This window comes from Eleutherodactylus coqui, chromosome 1, assembly GCF_035609145.1.
Source record: "Eleutherodactylus coqui strain aEleCoq1 chromosome 1, aEleCoq1.hap1, whole genome shotgun sequence".
NCBI classification, from domain to species: Eukaryota; Metazoa; Chordata; class Amphibia; order Anura; family Eleutherodactylidae; genus Eleutherodactylus; species Eleutherodactylus coqui.
In genome coordinates this window covers 144,716,102-144,735,499 of record NC_089837.1, presented here as the reverse complement: position 1 = coordinate 144,735,499, position 19,398 = coordinate 144,716,102, and the positions used below count along the sequence as shown (strand labels likewise).

General features: G+C 44.8%; 1 protein-coding gene across 1 annotated transcript in view; it reads right to left on the bottom strand.

Annotated features, from left to right (window-relative positions):
- Positions 1–19,398, bottom strand: part of KCNMB2 (potassium calcium-activated channel subfamily M regulatory beta subunit 2) — a 217,774-nt gene that overhangs the window by 56,672 nt on the left and 141,704 nt on the right. The window contains exon 3 of the mRNA XM_066590069.1: positions 14,618–14,788. Coding sequence (XP_066446166.1) covers positions 14,618–14,788 — 171 coding nt within the window. The remainder of the gene's footprint in view (positions 1–14,617; positions 14,789–19,398) is intronic.

Genomic DNA, 19,398 nt, shown 5'->3' with positions numbered 1-19,398 from the left:
ATTGCAGCATCCCCGCTCACCATCTGGGTAGACTCCTCAAAGTTTCCAAGGACCTGGCAGATGTCTGCCAACCAGGCCCACTCTTCTGTAAAGAATTGAGGAGGCTGACTCCCACTACGCCGCCCATGTTGGAGTTGGTATTCCACTATAGCTCTACGCTGCTCATAGAGCCTGGCCAACATGTGGAGCGTAAAGTTCCACCGTGTGGGCACGTCGCACAGCAGTCGGTGCAATGGCAGATTAAACCGATGTTGCAGGGTACGCAGGGTGGCAGCGTCCGTGTGGGACTTGCGGAAATGTGCGCAGAGCCGGCGCACCTTTCCGAGCAGGTCTGACATGCGTGGGTAGCTTTTCAGAAAGCGCTGAACCACCAAATTAAAGACGTGGGCCAGGCATGGCACGTGCGTGAGGCTGCCGAGCTGCAGAGCCGCCACCAGGTTACGGCCGTTGTCACACACGACCATGCCCGGTTGGAGGCTCAGCGGCGCAAGCCAGCGGTCGGTCTGCTCTGTCAGACCCTGCAGCAGTTCGTGGGCTGTGTGCCTCTTCTCTCCTAAGCTGAGTAGTTTCAGCACGGCCTGCTGACGCTTGCCCACCGCTGTGCTGCCACACCGCGCGACACCGACTGCTGGTGACGTGCTGCTGCTGACACATCTTGATTGCGAGACAGAGGTTGCGTAGGAGGAGGAGGAGGGTGGTTTAGTGGAGGAAGCATACACCGCCGCAGATACCACCACCGAGCTGGGGCCCGCAATTCTGGGGGTGGGTAGGACGTGAGTAGTCCCAGGCTCTGACTCTGTCCCAGTCTCCACTAAATTCACCCAATGTGCCGTCAGGGAGATATAGTGGCCCTGCCCGCCTGTGCTTGTCTATGTGTCCGTTGTTAAGTGGACCTTGGCAGTAACCGCGTTGGTGAGGGCGCGTACAATGTTGCGGGAGACGTGGTCGTGCAGGGCTGGGACGGCACATCGGGAAAAGTAGTGGCGACTGGGAACTGAGTAGCGCGGCGCCGCCATCATACCTTTGAAAGCCTCCATTTCCACAACCCTATACGGCAGCATCTCCAGGCTGATAAATTTGGCTATGTGCACGTTTAACGCTTGAGCGTACGGGTGCGTGGCGGCGTACTTGCGCTTTCACTCCAACACTCGCGCTAGCGACGGCTGGACGGTGCGCTGAGAGACATTAGTGGATGGGGCCGAGGACAGCGGAGGTGAGGGTTTGGGTGCAGGACAGGAGACGGTAGTGCCTGTGTCCTGAGAGGGGGGTTGGATCTCAGTGGCAGGTTGGGGCACAGGGGGAGAGGCAGCGGTGCAAATTGGAGGCGGTGAACGGCCTTCATCCCACCTTGTGGGGTGCTTGGCCATCATATGTCTGCGCATGCTGGTGGTGGTGAGGCTGGTGGTGGTGGCTCCCCGGCTGATCTTGGCGCGACAAAGGTTGCACACCACTGTTCGTCGGTCGTCTGCACTCTCAGTGAAAAACAGCCAGACCTTTGAGCACCTCGGCCTCTGCAGGGTGGCATGGCGCGAGGGGGCGCTTTGGGAAACAGTTGGTGGATTATTCGGTCTGGCCCTGCCTCTACCCCTGGCCACCGCACTGCCTCTTCCAACCTGCCCTGCTGCTGCACTTGCCTCCCCCTCTGAAGACCTGTCCTCAGTAGGCGTAGCAAACCAGGTGGGGTCAGTCACCTCATCGTCCAGCTGCTCTTCCTCCGAATCCTCTGTGCGCTCCTCCCTCGGACTTACTCCAATTACTACTACCTGAGTGATAGACAACTGTGTCTCATCGTCATCGTCCTCCTCACCCACTGAAAGGTCTTGAGACAGTTGCCGGAAGTCCCCAGCCTCATCCCCCGGACCCCGGGAACTTTCCAATGGTTGGGTATCGGTCATGACAAACTCCTCCAGTGGGAGAGGATTCGGAACCATTGCTGCCCATTCTGGGCAGGGGCCCGTGAATAGTTCCTGGGAGTCTGCCTGCTCCTCAGAATGTGTCATCGTAATGGAGTGAGGAGGCTGGGAGGAAGGAGGAGCAGCAGCCAGAGGATTCAGAGTTGCAGCAGTGGACGGCGCAGAATTCTGGGTGGTCAATAGATTGCTGGATGCACTTTCTGCCATCCACGACAGGACCTGCTCACACTGCTCATTTTCTAATAAAGGTCTACCACGTGGACCCATTAATTGTGAGATGAATGTGGGGACGCCAGAAACGTGCCTCTCTCCTAATCCCGCAGCAGTCGGCTGCGATACACCTGGATCAGGAGCTCGGCCTGTGCCCACACCCTGACTTGGGCCTCGGCGTCCTTGCCCGCGTCCACGTCCACGTCCTCTAGGCCTACCCCTACCCCTCAGCATGGTGTATTACCAGTAGTGCAGAAACAGAACGCTGTAATTAAATGTGCCGCTTATTGGCCTGTGGTTGGAGGCTGACTTCGCTTACGGAACGCACAGCAGAGCCAGGAAAGAATTTGCGCAAGCCTGCTGTAACACTTAGCTGGCTGCGTATTAATTAGAACTACTACCCCCAGGAGAGACGCAGTACACTCAGGACGGTCACAGGCAGCCCAAATAGAATGTTTTTTCCCTAATTTTTTTGGAAAAGCCCACTGCCTATATACACAGTATATCTCTTTCACTGTCCCTGGCTCACCACTACTGGCCCTGGACTATGTAAAATTACTGCAGACTGTTTCCCTCTGGACAGGATGACAGCGGTGATGTGTAACGCACAGCAGAGCCAGGAAAGAATTTTGCGCAAGCCTGCTGTAACACTTAGCTGGCTGCGTATTAATTAGGACTACTACCCCCAGCAGAGATGCAGTACACTCAGGATGGTCACAGGCAGCCCAAATAGAATGTTTTTTCCCTAATTTTTTGGGAAACGCCCACTGCCTATATACACAGTATATCTCTTTCACTGTCCCTGGCTCACCACTACTAGCCCTGGACTTTGTAAAATTACTGAAGACTGTTTCCCTCTGGACAGGATGACAGCGGTGATGTGTAGCGCACAGCAGAGCCAGGAAACAATTTTGCGCAAGCCTGCTGTAACACTTAGCTGGCTGCGTATTAATTAGGACTACTACCCCCAGCAGAGACGCAGTACACTCAGGACGGTCACAGGCAGCCCAAATAGAATGTTTTTTCACAAATGTTTTTGGAAAAGCCCTATATGCACAGTATATCTCTTTCACTTTCCCTGCCTCACCACTACTGGCCCTGGACTATGTAAAATTACTGCAGACTGAGGACGCAATGCTCTGCACGGCCGATATACAAAAAAAAAAAAAAATGTGCAACACTGCTAAAAGCAGCCTCAACAGTACTGCACACAGTCAGATGTGGCCCTAAGAAGGACCGTTGGGGTTCTTGAAGCCTAAAATCACTCCTAACACTCTCCCTATAGCAGCTCCACCATCAGCAGCACTTTCCCTGATCTCTGTCAGAATGCATCTGTGGCGAGCCGCATTTATATACTCGGGTGACACCTGATCTCGCCAGCCACTCACTGCAGGGGGGTGGTATAGGGCTTGAACGTCGCAGGGGGAAGTTGTAATGCCTTCCCTGTCTTTCTATTGGCCAGAAAAGCGCGCTAACGTCTCAGAGATGAAAGTGAAAGTAACTCGAACATCGCGTGGTGCTCGCCTCTAGTAACGAGCATCTCGAACACGCTAATACTCGAACGAGTATCAAGCTCGGACGAGTACGTTCGCTCATCTCTAGTGCTTATGCTTTTGGAATATTTATGCGTGCCTTTTAATGTATTTACCCACTGTATTTTGTAGGTGATGGTTTAGCGAGTATAGCTGAGAAAAGGTTAAACAGCCCAGTATTGTAGTTACACACACTATAGCCAATCAGACCTAGGCTAGCGGTCTGACACATGGATCACTACATGTAAGGTACAAGAATCCACAGAATTGGCTTAACTGATGAAAAGACACCCTCAGATGCAAGAGACGCTCCAGGACCATGATGAAAAACTCATAGTAGTAAAGTAAGGAGGTCAAGGAGAGATCTGGGGAACGATAAAGCCACCACCAGTATTGAAACTGCTGATTTTCAAGGAATGTGCTGTCATCTATGGATGTTGTACTGCTATGTTTAGAGTGCAAGTAAGTGTGATTTTGAACTTTTGGTCTCCTGACTAAATGGACTTTATTTGGAGCACACATTGCACCACATCTGCACTCAGGGAGCAAAGAACAGCCGTAGTGCACCTCACCATTCACCACATACACTTTTCTTGTGTCCAACTGACAAGATTGGGTAGTGAGACACCATGCTAAATGTTTATGACTACCATCTCTTGCATAGTCAGTCTGATCCACTGGATTTTACTTCAGTAGTTGTAAGCCAAATCCAGGAATAGATCAGAAACATGGAAGATGTATAAATCTTTCCATAATACTTTTTCATTTTGTAGATTCCAAATATGTTTTGGGATTATAAAACCTTTTATGTTGATATGTTGCATGTATTTACAGGATTTGATGAATTGTTAGAAACATACGCTATTAAGGTGTATATGTATTTCTTGTTGCAGGCAGCACAAATGTTACTTCTGACCCAGAGGTATATCTTGCATCCAAACTAGATGCAAACATGCAGACACAATATAAACATGGATAACACAAATATATAATAAGGAAACACAAAAAGGGAAAACAGGGAATCAAATTTTAAAACTTCTAATACAAGAAGATCCTACCTATAAGTAGGGCAGTCACCCTGATGAGGGCGGCCCCACATCAGGAGCTTGAGGCAACCTTGAATTTTTCTAGCTGGTGACAGGGAATAGTGGCAAAAGATGACACTCATACATAACCGCTAGTGCAGGGAAAAAAGATGTACAAACACTCCAGATAAATAAGTAGAACAAAAGCAGACTTATCTTAACTGAGATGTGGTTCCAACCCAGAAGCCGCAGACAAGACCAGAAACACCTCCAAACAGAAAATATAACCAGCACCTTTTGTTCAGAAGAGCTGGTTTAAATAACCAAACAATACAGACTGACTGGCTGAGCAGCAAAGAGTAGTTAACTTTCTGCTGACCAGTTCTGACAGAAAATGAACACATGCCAACATGATGCATCATGGGGCCAATGCCACGATGCCACCACGACAACCCACTATCTACACTGTAGCAACAGTATTATCTGCCTGGGTCTATGAATTGAATATTGGATATGTATACATTTATTGTCAGGGAAGGAGGTAGACTAGTATAATTACTACTGAAATAACTACTGTCCTCTTTGCGAGACATTTTTAGTCTATGCATATATTTAATTTTGGAGAATCATATTATTTTATCGATATTGGTATAGAAATTGTATTGAAGGGCTTTTCCGGGACATACAAAAATTGCTAAAAGGACTTAAAAAGAAAAGAAATTGAATACTTACCTATCCCAGCGGCTCCATGTCCAGCACTGCAGCACTGGTGCTGGCCACTCGGAACCTGGTAGAAGTGGCAATTTATCTTGCATGTGACCACTCAGTCACTCACAGGCTTCAGTGCCATAGAAGAATCAGCGCTGAATTCTGGTAATGGCCAGGCAATGTTGGAAGGGGAGCCGCCGAGATAGGCGAGTAGTCAAATTCTTTTTATTTTAACTTTTTTTATGTCCCAAAAAATCCCTTTATCATTTAACTAAATATTTTTTAGACTGGGATATCTGGTGTGCCAGTAGCTTTTGTGTAATAAAGCATAGCAAATGATTTACAGATGATTAAATGTTTGTTATGCTGGAATATAGAAAAGACTTGGCATAGACTTACCTCCCGTCTTCATTAGCAACAGTTTGTCTTTAAAACCCTGAAGGAGCAGCATATTTTTGGCATTTTACAATGTATCTGAATAATGGCTTTTGTTTTTAGGACGTATTGTTGTATTTGTTAGCTCCATTTTGGGGTACATATTCATTATCTTAAATTTATTTTTAGGGGGTTGAAGGTAAAAAATTACCCCCAGCAGTTCTGCAATTTTGTTTTTTATTACTATTAACTGTGGGGTACAAATAACTTGTTAGTATTATTGTACAGTTAGTATTATGTCGCTACAATATCAAATGTATATCTTATTATGTTTTGGATTTTTGCACTATAAAACAATGTTTTATGTAAAAAATACATTTTTGTTTCACCACATTGCAAAACTCATAGCTTTTTATTCCCAGTCCCCACACCCCTTCTGGTTCTGTCCTTGGGGAGAGACTATACTATCCCATAATCCGCTCACTCCCTAGGTGTCTCCACACACTTTTTGGGTGCTCTCCTTAAAGAGACACAACACCGCTTCTGACCCACATCATAAGCCTCGCACAGACTAAACCAGAATCCTACTGCATACTGATGAGGGGAAAGCACCCCGAAACACTTTGTCTGTGCATGGTTTCTTGCTTGGTTTAATATTCCCAATCATTGGGGATTTGTTATAAGGTCACTTTGAATTGAAGGAACACTGCCATCCAATAGATGGCACTGTAGAGGTATTTTTTAGGGATGAGCGAGTATACTCGCTTAGGCACTACTCGCTCGAGTAATGTGCCTTAGCCGAGTATCTCCCTGCTCGTCCCTAAAGATTCGGGGGCCGCTGCAGCTGACAGGTGAGTTGCAGGGGGGGGGGGGGCTGGGGAGAGCGGGCGGGAGAGAGGGAGAGAGAGATCTCCCCTCCGTTCCTCCCTGCTCTTCCCCGCAGCTCCCCGCCGCGGCACCCGAATCTTTCGGGACGAGCGGAGAGATACTCGGCTAAGGCACATTACTCGAGCGAGTAGTGCTTTAGCGAGTATACTCGCTCATCCCTAGTATTTTTCCATCCTCCTTAGGGCTTTTACCCACTAGCGTTTTTTTTTTCGCTGCAAATTTGCTGCATTTTTTTCCAGATGTCAATGGGACTTTCTAATGTTAAAAGTTGTAAATCGGCTTGTTTTTTTTTGCAGGGTGAGTAATAGCTTTTATTGGAGCACATGTGATTTATTGATCGACCTTTATTAATTCTTGCAGCTAGGAATGGGAAAAAACAACAAATCCACCATCATTTTAAGACTTTTTTTTACTATCATACACTGTGTGTTTTAAATAATGTCATCTTTATTCTGTGGGTCATTATGAATTTAATCGTGAATAGAGATGAGCGAGCGTACTCGGAAAAGCACTACTCGCTCGAGTAATGTGCTTTATCCGAGTATCGCTGTGCTCGGGTCTGAAGATTCGGGTGCCGCTGCGGCTGACAGGTGAGTCGCAGCGGGGAGCAGGGGAGAGCGGGCGGGAGAGAGGGGGAGAAAGGTCTCCCCTCCGTTCCTCCCCGCTCTCCCCTGCAGCTCCCTGCTCCGTGCCGGCACCCGAATCTTCAGACCCGAGCACAGCGATACTCGGATAAAGCAAATTACTCGAGCGAGTAGTGCTTTTCCGAGTACGCTCGCTCATCTCTAATCGTGAACTATTTTATCCAACAAAATAATTATTAATAAGGAAAATTATTTTATTTTTGCTTGGAAGATTTTTTTTCATTGAACCCTATTTAAATTTTTTTTTGTCCCATTAGGGAACTTGAAGCAGTTATCATTAATATTTACTATTCCAAAGCATTACTACTTGCCAATATATCAGTGGGTTGGCCTAATAGGCTTATACCATTTGGAAGACCTGGTAAAGGGCTAAGGGCTCTTTTACACTGCGATAGGTGTTTTTACGCACGCCGACATCATAAAAACGCATGGACAGGCGCACAAATGTAACGTTTCTGCACCTCTTCAGACAGCACAGCCCCGAAGCATATACGCCGAGGCTGCAATGCCGTGGGGTGTGGGGAGACAGCATAGCTATCTCCTACTTTCCTCCCCCTTGCTGGCTTACCTCTTCTTTCCTCCCCTCCGGCTGTTTGCAATGTGAGGGGGCGGGATAGAGTTAAGCTCCCACCCCCTCTCTGCCCCTTGTGCACAGCCAGCAATGGGATGAGGAGAGGCAGGGCAGAGTTTGCCTCCGACCCCATCTTGCCCTCTTCTATTACAAACAGCCGGAGGGGAGGAGAGGAGGGGGAGGGAGTTTAGCAGTCACACTGCTAAACTCCCCCCCACCTCCCTTCTCCACCCGCTGTCATTGGCTCCCATAGGAGCCCATGCAACAGCCAGCATATTCTGGCTGGAAATAGTTCCAGGACTATATTTCCGGCCGGGCATATAAGTGCACAACGCTATATTGGCCTGGCCAGGCACTTATACGCCGCGGGAATGCGGCCATGTGATCTGATGCATTGGAATCCACAGTCATTCACTGCTTTGGTGCCCACAGCATCACCATTACGTACTTTTAGACCCTATTGAGGTTAGTGGTCATGTGCAAGACAGAAGTGAATGCACTGCCCAGAAATGAGCATAGGACTGGAGGGGAGAGGACTGGAGCACCAAGAGTGAGTATAGGATGTTTTTTATTTTACTCCATTCCTGGCCACCCCTGACACTTTGGTCTGTATCCTGCCTCCTAGCATGGCAGGACAACCCTCAAAATTTAGGACTGTCCCACTGAATCCAGGACAATAGGGAAACATTCATTAGTAATGATGCCATGGCATTTCAGATAACAGTATTCTGTATATTAAAATTCCATACTACTTATATTTGGAAAGTGACATGGTTATAATTTTTTTGGTAGGATTTTTTGTTAATTTTTTGAAAAAATATAATTGATGCATTGTTTGGTATATGGAGCAGGCATCAGTTATTACAAAATGTCCTGTCCTTGTGTTATTTTTTCTATAAAGTTCAATACCCACAAGTCAAGACAACCGCATACAAAAACCATGATCACTGTCTTCAATATTGCTAACAAATGTGGTTTTCCATGGATGCAGCACAACTGCTGCAAAATACATGTATTAGCTTGTTGTGAGAATTTTTCAGACTGGTACTTGTGGCATGCCACTACCAGAATGCAAAAACAAGGCCACAGAGTAAGAGGAGATGTCGATCTAAGGCGTCATTCAGACAAGCGCTGTTCGCTCAAAGATAGGACATAGACTGCAAAATCGCATCATAGGCTTCATTACCATGAGCATATATCGGCCGCAGTTTTCACGGCCGGACGATATACGCTACGATCTGGCGCGTAAAAGCTCGTGAACAAGCGCACAAATCTAACGTTTGTGCACCTGTTCAGGCGGCATGGGCCCTGGCGCATATACGCGGAGGCCACCATGGCGTTGTCCCTTCCCCTTGCCTCGCACTCGCTGGCTCACCTCCTCTCTCCTTCCTTCTGGCTGATTGCAATAGAAGGGGGCAGGATGGGGGCGGAGCTAAGCATCGCTCCGCCCTGCCTCCTCCCATTGCTGCTTGTGGACAAGGGGCGGAAGCTTAGCTCTGCCCCCGCCCCTTGCCTGCAGCCAGCAATAGGAGGAGGTGGGATGGGGCAGCACTTAGCTCCGCCCCCATCCTGCCCTCTCCCATTGCAACTAGGCCGGAGGGGAGGAGAGAAGAGGGAGGGAGTTTAGCAGTCACGCTGCTAAACTCCCTCCCACCTTCCTTCTCTGGTCGCTGCCATTGGCTCCCATAGGAGCCCATGCAGCAGCCAATGTATTCCAGGCCAAAAGATTCAGGACTGTCTTTTTGGCCAGACGTAATAATGCCCACCGCTATATTGGCCGGCCAGGCACTTTTTTCGTCGCGGGAATACGGCCATGTGGTCTGATGTATTGGAATTCAATGCATTGAATCACAGTGTATATGGGTCGACTGTGAAAACGGCAGGCCAATATACGCTCATGGCAAAGAGGCCTAAGGTCTGTGGTGCTAGAAAAGATAGGACCTGACCTATCTTTGGTGCGTGCTTTCCATAGACTCCTATTTGAGCTGGATGACATGGACCACGCACCTCTGATCATGTGAATAAATAAAATAGCTGGAATTCACCCGTTCACGCGATCTTTAGTACAGTATAGCTGCGGTCTTTTCATGCGTCTTTAATGCGCGAAAACAGCGCTTGTCTGAATGAGACCTAATGCTAATGCTATAGCGCGACGTCAGGTGCAACACATGTTGCATGGCCAAAAACTGATACATTGGTCACGTTACATCTTGCAAGTTGCTGCAACATGACAGTCGCAAGAAATCCACACCTGTTATGAACCCCTCTATACGCCAGAGCAGCAGCAGTAACAATGAATGGCTTGGACTAAATGATTTTTTTGACCTCCCGTATCTACAACTGGTTGCTTGACAAACAAAAGATGAAGTCACTAAGAGACAGAATAGAATTATTTTACAATAATCACCGTATCAATCTGGTGGTAAGCCTGTCTATTCTGATTCTATAAAAGCTGGTTAAATGGCAGAGGCTTAATCAAATCGCTTCCATGTTTCTGGAGATGAAACCTAATAAAGTGGTCATATTTGTCACCTAAAATTTCTGTTGAAAATGATTAATCTGCTTAAACGCAGTACTAATAGGATTGAAGTGATCCTCAGAACATGCCCTGAATAAAGGAGCTCAAATCATAATGAATATTGTGCTGTTATTGAAACAACTTTATACGGCATTAAAGTTTCTTGGTGAAATTAATCAAACAAAAGTATGCCTGCCTGGTGTCTGGCATTAGTAATTACTTCAATTTACATGGCTGATTGCTAGATAACAGCTATTAGTCAAGTCCTTTTCCAATTGCCAGACAACAGCAAAATTAGATATCTGCTGAATAGGAGGGTCAGTGTCTTAACTGTTCATGGACACAAAGTTATTGAGTGAATGAATGACATTCATTAACTTATTTCATCCAAAATTCTGAAAAATCTAGTAGATGAATATTTTAAGGGTGTCTGTGATTGGCTGATGCAAACAGCCATATTAGGGACTCCATGTGTCGCCATACAAGCTCCATGCATAAGGTTTTGTCATATGCACAAGTCATTAAGGGCTCACTCATTTTCTATTTCCATTGTTTAGCTCCATCCACCCAAGAGCTGAACAATGGTAAGAGCCGAAGTGCCAGATATGGCACATGCTGGAATTTACTTTAATTAGTTCTGTCCAGCTGCTGTTTGCATTTGGTACAGCCCATAAAATGGAAAAGAATATAAAAATTGGTCATAAAATTTTTGTAAGTTGTAGCACACATGGCATTTTATTGAATATTTTCGGCACTTGTGGGTTTTCTGCCACTACTTTTTAAATATATACCATTTCAAGTAATCTTGCAGGCTATTGCTGCATTTATACCACCTAAATCATATTATGAGGATTTATGTTTTGGATAACTAAAAGGAGTTTAAGAAATTAGTGAAACATTAGTGAAATAAATTAAAAAAGTGGTGACAGATAACCCACAAATACCATATTTTCTATTAAAGAAGACCAGTCAGCTATCCTGAAATGCTTATTTTAGCAATTACTGTTCAGGATAATTCACATGGACCCATTAAAATCAATGGGGCTATTCATACCAGTGATCTTTTTCTGGACATGCTGCCTGATGCAAGTTGTGCCTGAGGATTCACATATGACCATCTGAATATGGCCTTATTCTTCCCAAAAAGCAACTTTGGATCATCTTGTCTTTGAACTCTACATTGTTTCAGCACTTTCTGGGGATTTTGCTGCTGTGGTTCTACAGTAGTAGCTAGATGGGTAATGTATCAAACCCAGGACATCCGAGCCAGATTTAAGCTCGCCAATATAAAGAATATAAATGGTTCAATTTACTGACTAATAGAAGTCTGAAAATTTTGTGGAACAGAAGCACAGATTATATAAGAAAATTGCTTAACTTTTTATTATACAAAGATTAATCATTATGTATTATTTCCATCCAAGTTCACACTTGGTGGTGGTGTTACTCTATAAATTTGCACCATTACTACATCATTGAAAATGTGGCAAAAATGTTTCTAGTTGTTCAAAAAAGTTAAAAGTGAAATGTTTTTCTTGCCATGCCTATTTTCCCATGGAGGTTACTAGAGAAAGTTACAGCCAACTTATGTCAGACATAGGACTTGTTGTGGTTTGGAAAAATGCACCACTCCATAGCAAATGTGTAGCATAAAGGCTCATGATAGCATTATGGGTCTGCACAAACTTCAGATTAACATGATCTGTAATATGATGTCCAGAGATTTAAAAACCTCAGGCTGTACATCTGCATGGCTTGAATTTCTTATGGAAGCTTAGAGAGTTTTTTTTCTGTGGGATTACATATGAATCTGACAAAAAAATTGTGGCATGCTTATGAGGTTTTTTTTATAGAGGTACATGGATTGCCTATGACTCCATAGTATGGAGCCACAGAAATTCTGTGTGCCTCCATGCAGCCTCTATGAGGCCAAAGAAGAGATACTCCAGCTCTGTCTTACAAAATTTAATGAGTGCTTAATAAAAATGATGCTCCAGTCCAAAGTTCTAAATTTGACCATACATGGTAAGCCCCGTGTCCTCCTAAGTAACAATGCTGCTTCCATTACTCCATTCTAGTCCCTATCTGATTACTCGCAAGATGGTCACCACAATCTCTGACTTTCCAATGAACTGAGCTGTTAGAAAGTCTAACACATGCCCTCCTCCATTGTACTAGGATGAGGAGATCTGCAAGGGAAGACACAGATGGGAAGGACACAGCACCACTGTCATTGGCACTAATCAGTCTAAGAGCAATTGATGCGACATGTCTTAGACTTTCCTACAGCACTTTGGATGGGGAAGCCGGAGATTGTAGAGGTCATCTTGTCAAGAATCAGTTGGGAGAAAGCAATGGAGAAACGGAGGCAGCATCATTATTGAGGAGGGCACTAGATATTTACCATGTATAATGAAATTTTTAGTTTGGACTGGAGGTTTGCTTCAAGTCAAGGTAAGCATCAGTGCAAACATCAATGGAAGAGTGAGTACCAGTCATCCTAATCCATAGGAATACTTCAAACACATCAAGTATGAATTTGTCCTAATTCTGATCATGTACATCTCATGAGGGCCGTATTGGTTATATAAGTAATAAAGTGTTTCAGTTCATAAACTCAGGCTGAATTTGTGCCAACCTGAACTATTTCTTGAAGATAACCTTGACTTAACATCGAGGAGCAGAGGAATTAGTGAGCTGAGAGTAAGGTTATCAATAAAACATGATCTGTGTGCAGATTGTAACAGGATGGAGTTGATTAGAATACATTTACAGCAGATATATGAAAGTTATTCTACAATTGCTGAATGTGTTTGCAATTATACATATAAATACAATGTAAATCAGAAGACATCTCACAACATATAAATATTAATATACTGGATTTGAAATCACAAGATTTCTGTGGTCATAGAAAAAAATGTAACTAGCAGAAATTATGTTGTGTTCTGTATATAAAGCCAGGTATGTCTCCTAAACAGCAAAAGGTTAAAGGAAAGACATGCTACTGTAGTGGCCCAGAGTTAATGGGGCCCCTCCATAAGTATAAATGTGTTATGCTACCCACAGGGGAGGAGATGGTAGAGCCCCGTGACAAGACCATATCTACGCCGCTATCTCCTCGGCTGTGGGCCTGCTCCTCGGACGCTGCACTACCTTCTCACGGTTTCCACTCTCGTAACCTTACATGCTGCAGAAAAAAATCTATATGCCCTCTCTATTGTGGATTTTTTCTAGATTTGTAGCTTGCTGTTATGGCAATATGCCCAATTCCTTTGTTCTACTAGTAGCTAACCTGCTGTTGGGGGTGTCTGGCAATGACTTGTCATCCTTTGCTGTATTGAATCAACAAATGTGTTTGCTCAATTTGAGCTTGTGTGTTTATGGGAGGTTAGGGGTAGGACTCGACTAATAGCCCTTTAATACGGGATGATTATCGTTTAGAATTGTTCCCATGGGAGCGTGGGAATCTGAATGATATTCGTCCCGTGTAAACACATGCAGTAACTGAACGACTGAATGAGAATTGTTCAGTCATTCAGTTTCTGCATGCAGAAAACTGAACAACGTGTCGCTCAGTGTAAACAGCAGTCGTTGACTTTTTTACAACTGTTTGTTTACTGTGAATGGATGCGGGCGAAGGGAAAACACTCCCTGAACGCTCCACCTCCATTCCGGCAGCGCTGTCGAATATAGCAACAAAACAATCAAAAGGTTTGCACTATGCCAAAAATATTGATGTATGTGTCTATGAATATAATGTACACAGCTATATTCATCACTTCACATCAATAATCTATGCTATCCTTTCCTACGTGATAGATATCAGCAAACATCTTATTTGTTGATGAGATACTTTATATTCTGGGGAATCTGAGCCAATAAAACCCTATTCTGTGATAAATGTGATCTGTGTGACTCCCTATCTGCTTTTCACTTCTTTGATGAATTCCTCCCACTGTTAAAACCAATGCACTTTTATTTCACAGAGACATCTGGTGTCATTTTATTCTGTTTCTGTACCTAGCTTCAAAGCTGGAGAACTGATGAGTGTTTGGAATACAAAGCTTCCAATTCAGGCCTTCTACATTTAGTGTTAAACAGTTTAAATTTTCTATTGCACATCAATGTTTCCTAACAGATTGGAAAGAAACTAAGCGATAAAGAAATGAACCCAATAAAGGCAATAAGGTCATATATATTCAGAATAGAAGGCAACAGACACCAAATTACCTCTGCATGTATGATCGAAGTAGCGTTATTCCTAGGAGAAAATACATCATAATGGAACAGACCATCATTGCCAGCCCCAGGAGTATCGCTCGGTCTTCTCCTGCTTTTAGCGCTGTCACAGTTTTTCTTTTGTCCAAAAGGTCATGATCCTTGATTTTTTGGTAGAAATTTCTGAAAACAGAATGATATTATTAGTTCTAAGAAATAATAGAAGAAATATTTCCTACGCAAGATAACATACAGTACTTGTAACATAGTAAGTTTGGCCAAAAAAAGACATGTCAATCAAGTTTAGCCTATTACCCCCAATGTTGATCCAGAGGAAGGCAAAAAAAAACCCAATAAGGTAGAAGCCAATTTTCCCCATTTAAGGCAAAAAAATACCTTCCTTGTCTCCAATCTGGCAATCGAAATAATCCCTGGATCAACAACTCTTTTGAAGTTATTAATGATTATAACATAGAATATTGTAACACTCAAGTCACAATTGTGTTACTTTTATTACTGCTTTGTGTTTGTGTTACTACTCCTATTGTTAAGGTTGTGCATCTGAGACCTGTGGTTCTACAGGCTTACTTGTTCACACCTTCACAGGTAGGTGTTAATTGAGCTGGCTGGATGTGGTATTTTCCAGCAGCCAATCACCCTAGTCTGCAACAGATAAATACCAGCAAACTCTTGTCAGAGATTGCTAGTGATTTTAGTGTCTTTTGTATCACTGTTTATCCCACTCAGAGCTGGTGTTATGCATGCTTGTTTGAAGTGTCTTTCTCCTACCCTGAAAATGGTCTGAGCACCTGCCCCCCCCCCCTAATTACGGTTTCTGGGGTGCGTGCATTGTGTAGTGTGTGGTACAGTGACCACACAGGTGCAGGCGACCTGCAGGTTTCTCCCTATCTCTTGGCAGGTGTGGCCCCCAGGACGTCTGATGTCCTATGTGTCTGATGGGTGATGCCTGACACTACTCTCTATGACAGCATGGTGGCTGACTTTCCCTATTCCCCTGGAGTAAGGACACTTGGGCTGGCTATGGTTACCAGTGGTATGCATGTGAGCTCTGGGTGGGGTCCGTGTTGTATGCACTACCTGTTGTATGTTGGTGTGAATGGTGACTTGTGTTGTATGTCTATGCAAGTGGTCAGACATGAGGTGTGAGCAGTCCTTTTCTATGTGGTATGTATTACACTGTTGGTGTGAACAGTGACATATGTAAGGTTTGTGCAGGGTGCTAGACATGTGCTTTATGTGCAGTCCTGCTCTGTGTACAGTGTGTGTGAACAGTGTCATGTCCTGTGTGTTTAGTGCATCTTTCCAGCTTCCTGATCAGGGATAGCTAGGTCCTAGAAGAAGACTGTGGGGCCAACCTTATCAGGACGATGACCTCGCTTTTAGGCAGGGGTTCCTCATTTTCCCTGGTTAGTAAGGGACAGGGGTCTTTCCATCCTAGCCTGGAGAGTTGCAATTGGTCTGTGCAAGTACTCTGTGTGTGTTTGTGGTTTTAAATGGACACCTTTGCAACCCACCTGTGGAGTGGCGCTTTTGTGCGCCAAGCGAACATAACACCTATAAACTGTATATCTACAGGGTGGTCCAAAGTTATGGAGTTAAAGAGAATAATGGAAAATAAAGACGGGTGAAACAACTCCCAGGAAAGGTCGGCAGATCCTTTTTAGGGAAAAAAGAGATCTTCTTATTTCCCCTATAGGGATAAAATTGCTACTAATGTGCAGCTAGCCCAAGTACCATCCCACCTCAAAGGGACATGCTTTGTGACTAAGCAAATGAGAAAAAAGAAAAAAACTGAGTGTAAACACAACCTCAAAGGAGAAGCTCAAACTCCTGTAGTGCTCTAGCTCAACTTCTCAATTTTTATTGTAGTAATCTAGCATATAAAGGCGTTTCGGGGGTAAAACGGCTCTTCCTCAGTATTTGCTCAAGAGTGCAGAGCAGCCATTTGGATATGTGTCTTGCAGACAGAGAACTATTTGTGCTTCTCTATTAAAGGGGTTGTCCCGCGCCGAAACGGGTTTTGTTTTTTTTTAACCCCCCCCCCGTTCGGCGCGAGACAACCCCGATGCAGGGGTTAAAAAAACAACCCGCACAGCGCTTACCTGAATCCCGGCGGTCCGGCGTCTTCATACTTACCTGCTGAAGATGGCCGCCGGGATCCTCTGTCTCCGTGGACCGCAGGGCTTCTGTGCGGTCCATTGCCGATTCCAGCCTCCTGATTGGCTGGAATCGGCACGTGACGGGGCGGAGCTACACGGAGCCGGCATTCTACACGAGCGGCCCCATAGAAGACTGCAGAAGACCCGGACTGCGCAAGCGCGGCTAATTTGGCCATCGGAGGGCGAAAATTAGTCGGCTCCATGGGAACGAGGACGCCAGCAACGGAGCAGGTAAGTATAAAACTTTTTATAACTTCTGTATGGCTCATAATTAATGCACAATGTACATTACAAAGTGCATTAATATGGCCATACAGAAGTGTATAGACCCACTTGCTGCCGCGGGACAACCCCTTTAAGGTTGCACCCACACCCAGATTTTTTCAGCTCATTTGCAAAGGTATGGAGACCACCTCGTACGTACCGCATACTGAAAAAATAAAACAGAAGGCTTGCAAAAGCTTTTCAGATGAATTACTGCTGTATTTTTAATTACGAGGACTGTCTATGATTAGGAACTCAGGAACAGGACCAGGGTGATGTCATGTCATCAGCTGTGGCGCACGTGACCCAATAATTGCGGATACTCACTGTCATTTTGGCTCTGGCCACCTACAGGAGCACTTCTGTGTTTGTGTATAGGCAAATTGTTTGGCTAGGATCTGGGACAGCCCAGCCAGCCAATCACCATTAGTTTGTGCAGATTTATTCCGGCTCTTCTCCACAGAGGACGTACATTTATGGCCGTTTTACATGGGCCAACAGTCTTTCAAACGACTGCATGAGCGCTGATGTCACCGCTAAGGTCGTCAGTGTTCGTGCAGAACGTTTACACAGAGAGACTTGCTTCTGGATCGCCGGCTTCTCGTCTGCTTTTCTCTAGGAGGTGAAGTGCTGAGCAGGGAATGTTTACACAGGACAAGAAGCCCGCAAGCCGAGGTTTTTTAAGTTGGCCGAAAAGTCAGCTTAACAAACCGCGAACGACAAGTGAGCTATTTTTGTGCATTTACACTGAATGATTATCGCTCAGTTTTGTTCATTTTAAGGAATTTTGAGTGATAATTCTTACGTCTAAATGGGCCTTTAGTCTCGTCTGATCTCACTGTTTGAAGATCTCTGGTCTTCCCTGACTCCAGTATGAAGTTTCTCAGTCTGAAGGTGTTTCTAGTCTAGCGACTTTTGGTCCAGTCCTGCATCAAAGTTCAGATTAGTCTGTCTGGTGATTCCCTTTGTCGGGAGTGTAGTTAAATCTTATTCCCTGTCACCATCTATGGAAAGTCAGGGTTGCCCCAGGTTCCTTGCGCGGGGTGCCTGTCATCAAGGCGATTGCCCTGGTTTTCCCTTTATTTCCTGTGTTGTCTTTCTTATATAAATTTTGTGTTATCCGTGTTTGTTGAGATGCGTATACTTTTGTCTGTATAGAATGCTATCTACACATCCTGCATGAACCTAACAATCAGTTCCTTTTAGTTACTGATGAAAATCTACGATTCAATTACATGACACAGTATAAAATTGACAACTGGTATTGATGCTGCTCTCATTCCCAGGTAAGTAAAGGAGATCTCTAAAACATAATTGTTGTGAAGGCGATTTTCATTTATTATATGAAAACATACGTTTTTCTTCAGCCTGTTACAGGGCCGAAATGTGTTCTATGTTTTAACTTAACATATGATTGAGAGCTGGTCAGGGCTGTAGAAGAGCATCAACCCAGCATCAATACCAGTATCTGTTTCTTTGTGTGAAGAGCAACATTGTCAGAGCCCTACATAATGACCTCTAGCTGCATGTTTCTAACTAACTGACAGAAGCAGATTCTACGAAGACAGCAAGATTGGAGAGGGAATTGAGGGTAAACTGATCAAGTTTGCTGACAACACAAAGCTAGGAGGGATGGCTAACACTGGAGAAGAGAGGGAGAGGATTCAAAAAGATCTGGACAAACTTGAACAGTGGGCGGTGACTAACAGTATGGTATGTAACAGGGAGAAATGCAAAGTACTACATCTGGGATGAAACTAAAATAGAAGAGACACAGATTAGATATAAGAAAAAAACTTTCTGACAGTGAGAGTGATCGATGGGTGGAACAGGTTGCTACGGGAGGTGGTGAGTTCTCCTTCAATTTAAGTCTTCAAACAGAAGCTGGACAGACATCTATCTGGGATGATTTAGTGATCTTACATTGAGCAGCAAGTTGGACCCAGTGATCCTGGAGGTCCCTTCCAACCCTACAATTCTATGATTCTATGGTTCTCCACTGGCCTCCTGTTGTCATCACAGATGAGAGCAGGTTAATACTGAAAACATGACAGACGTAAAAAAGAGTCTGGAGACACCCTGGGTAACATTATGCTGTTTGCAATATCATCCATCATGACCGGTTTTGTGATAAATCGGGGATGGACTGGGTAGGCATATCATTGAAAGGTTGCTTAAACCTCCATGTGCTAGCCAATGGGGTCCTAACTATTGTTATGTATTGGGATGAAATCTTCAGAGCCATTATCAGACCTCATGCTGGTGCAGTGAGCCCTGGGTTCCTCTTGGGGCAGGACAATGCCTGGCCTCATGTAGTCAGAGCATTTGGCAGTTCCTGGATGAGAAAGG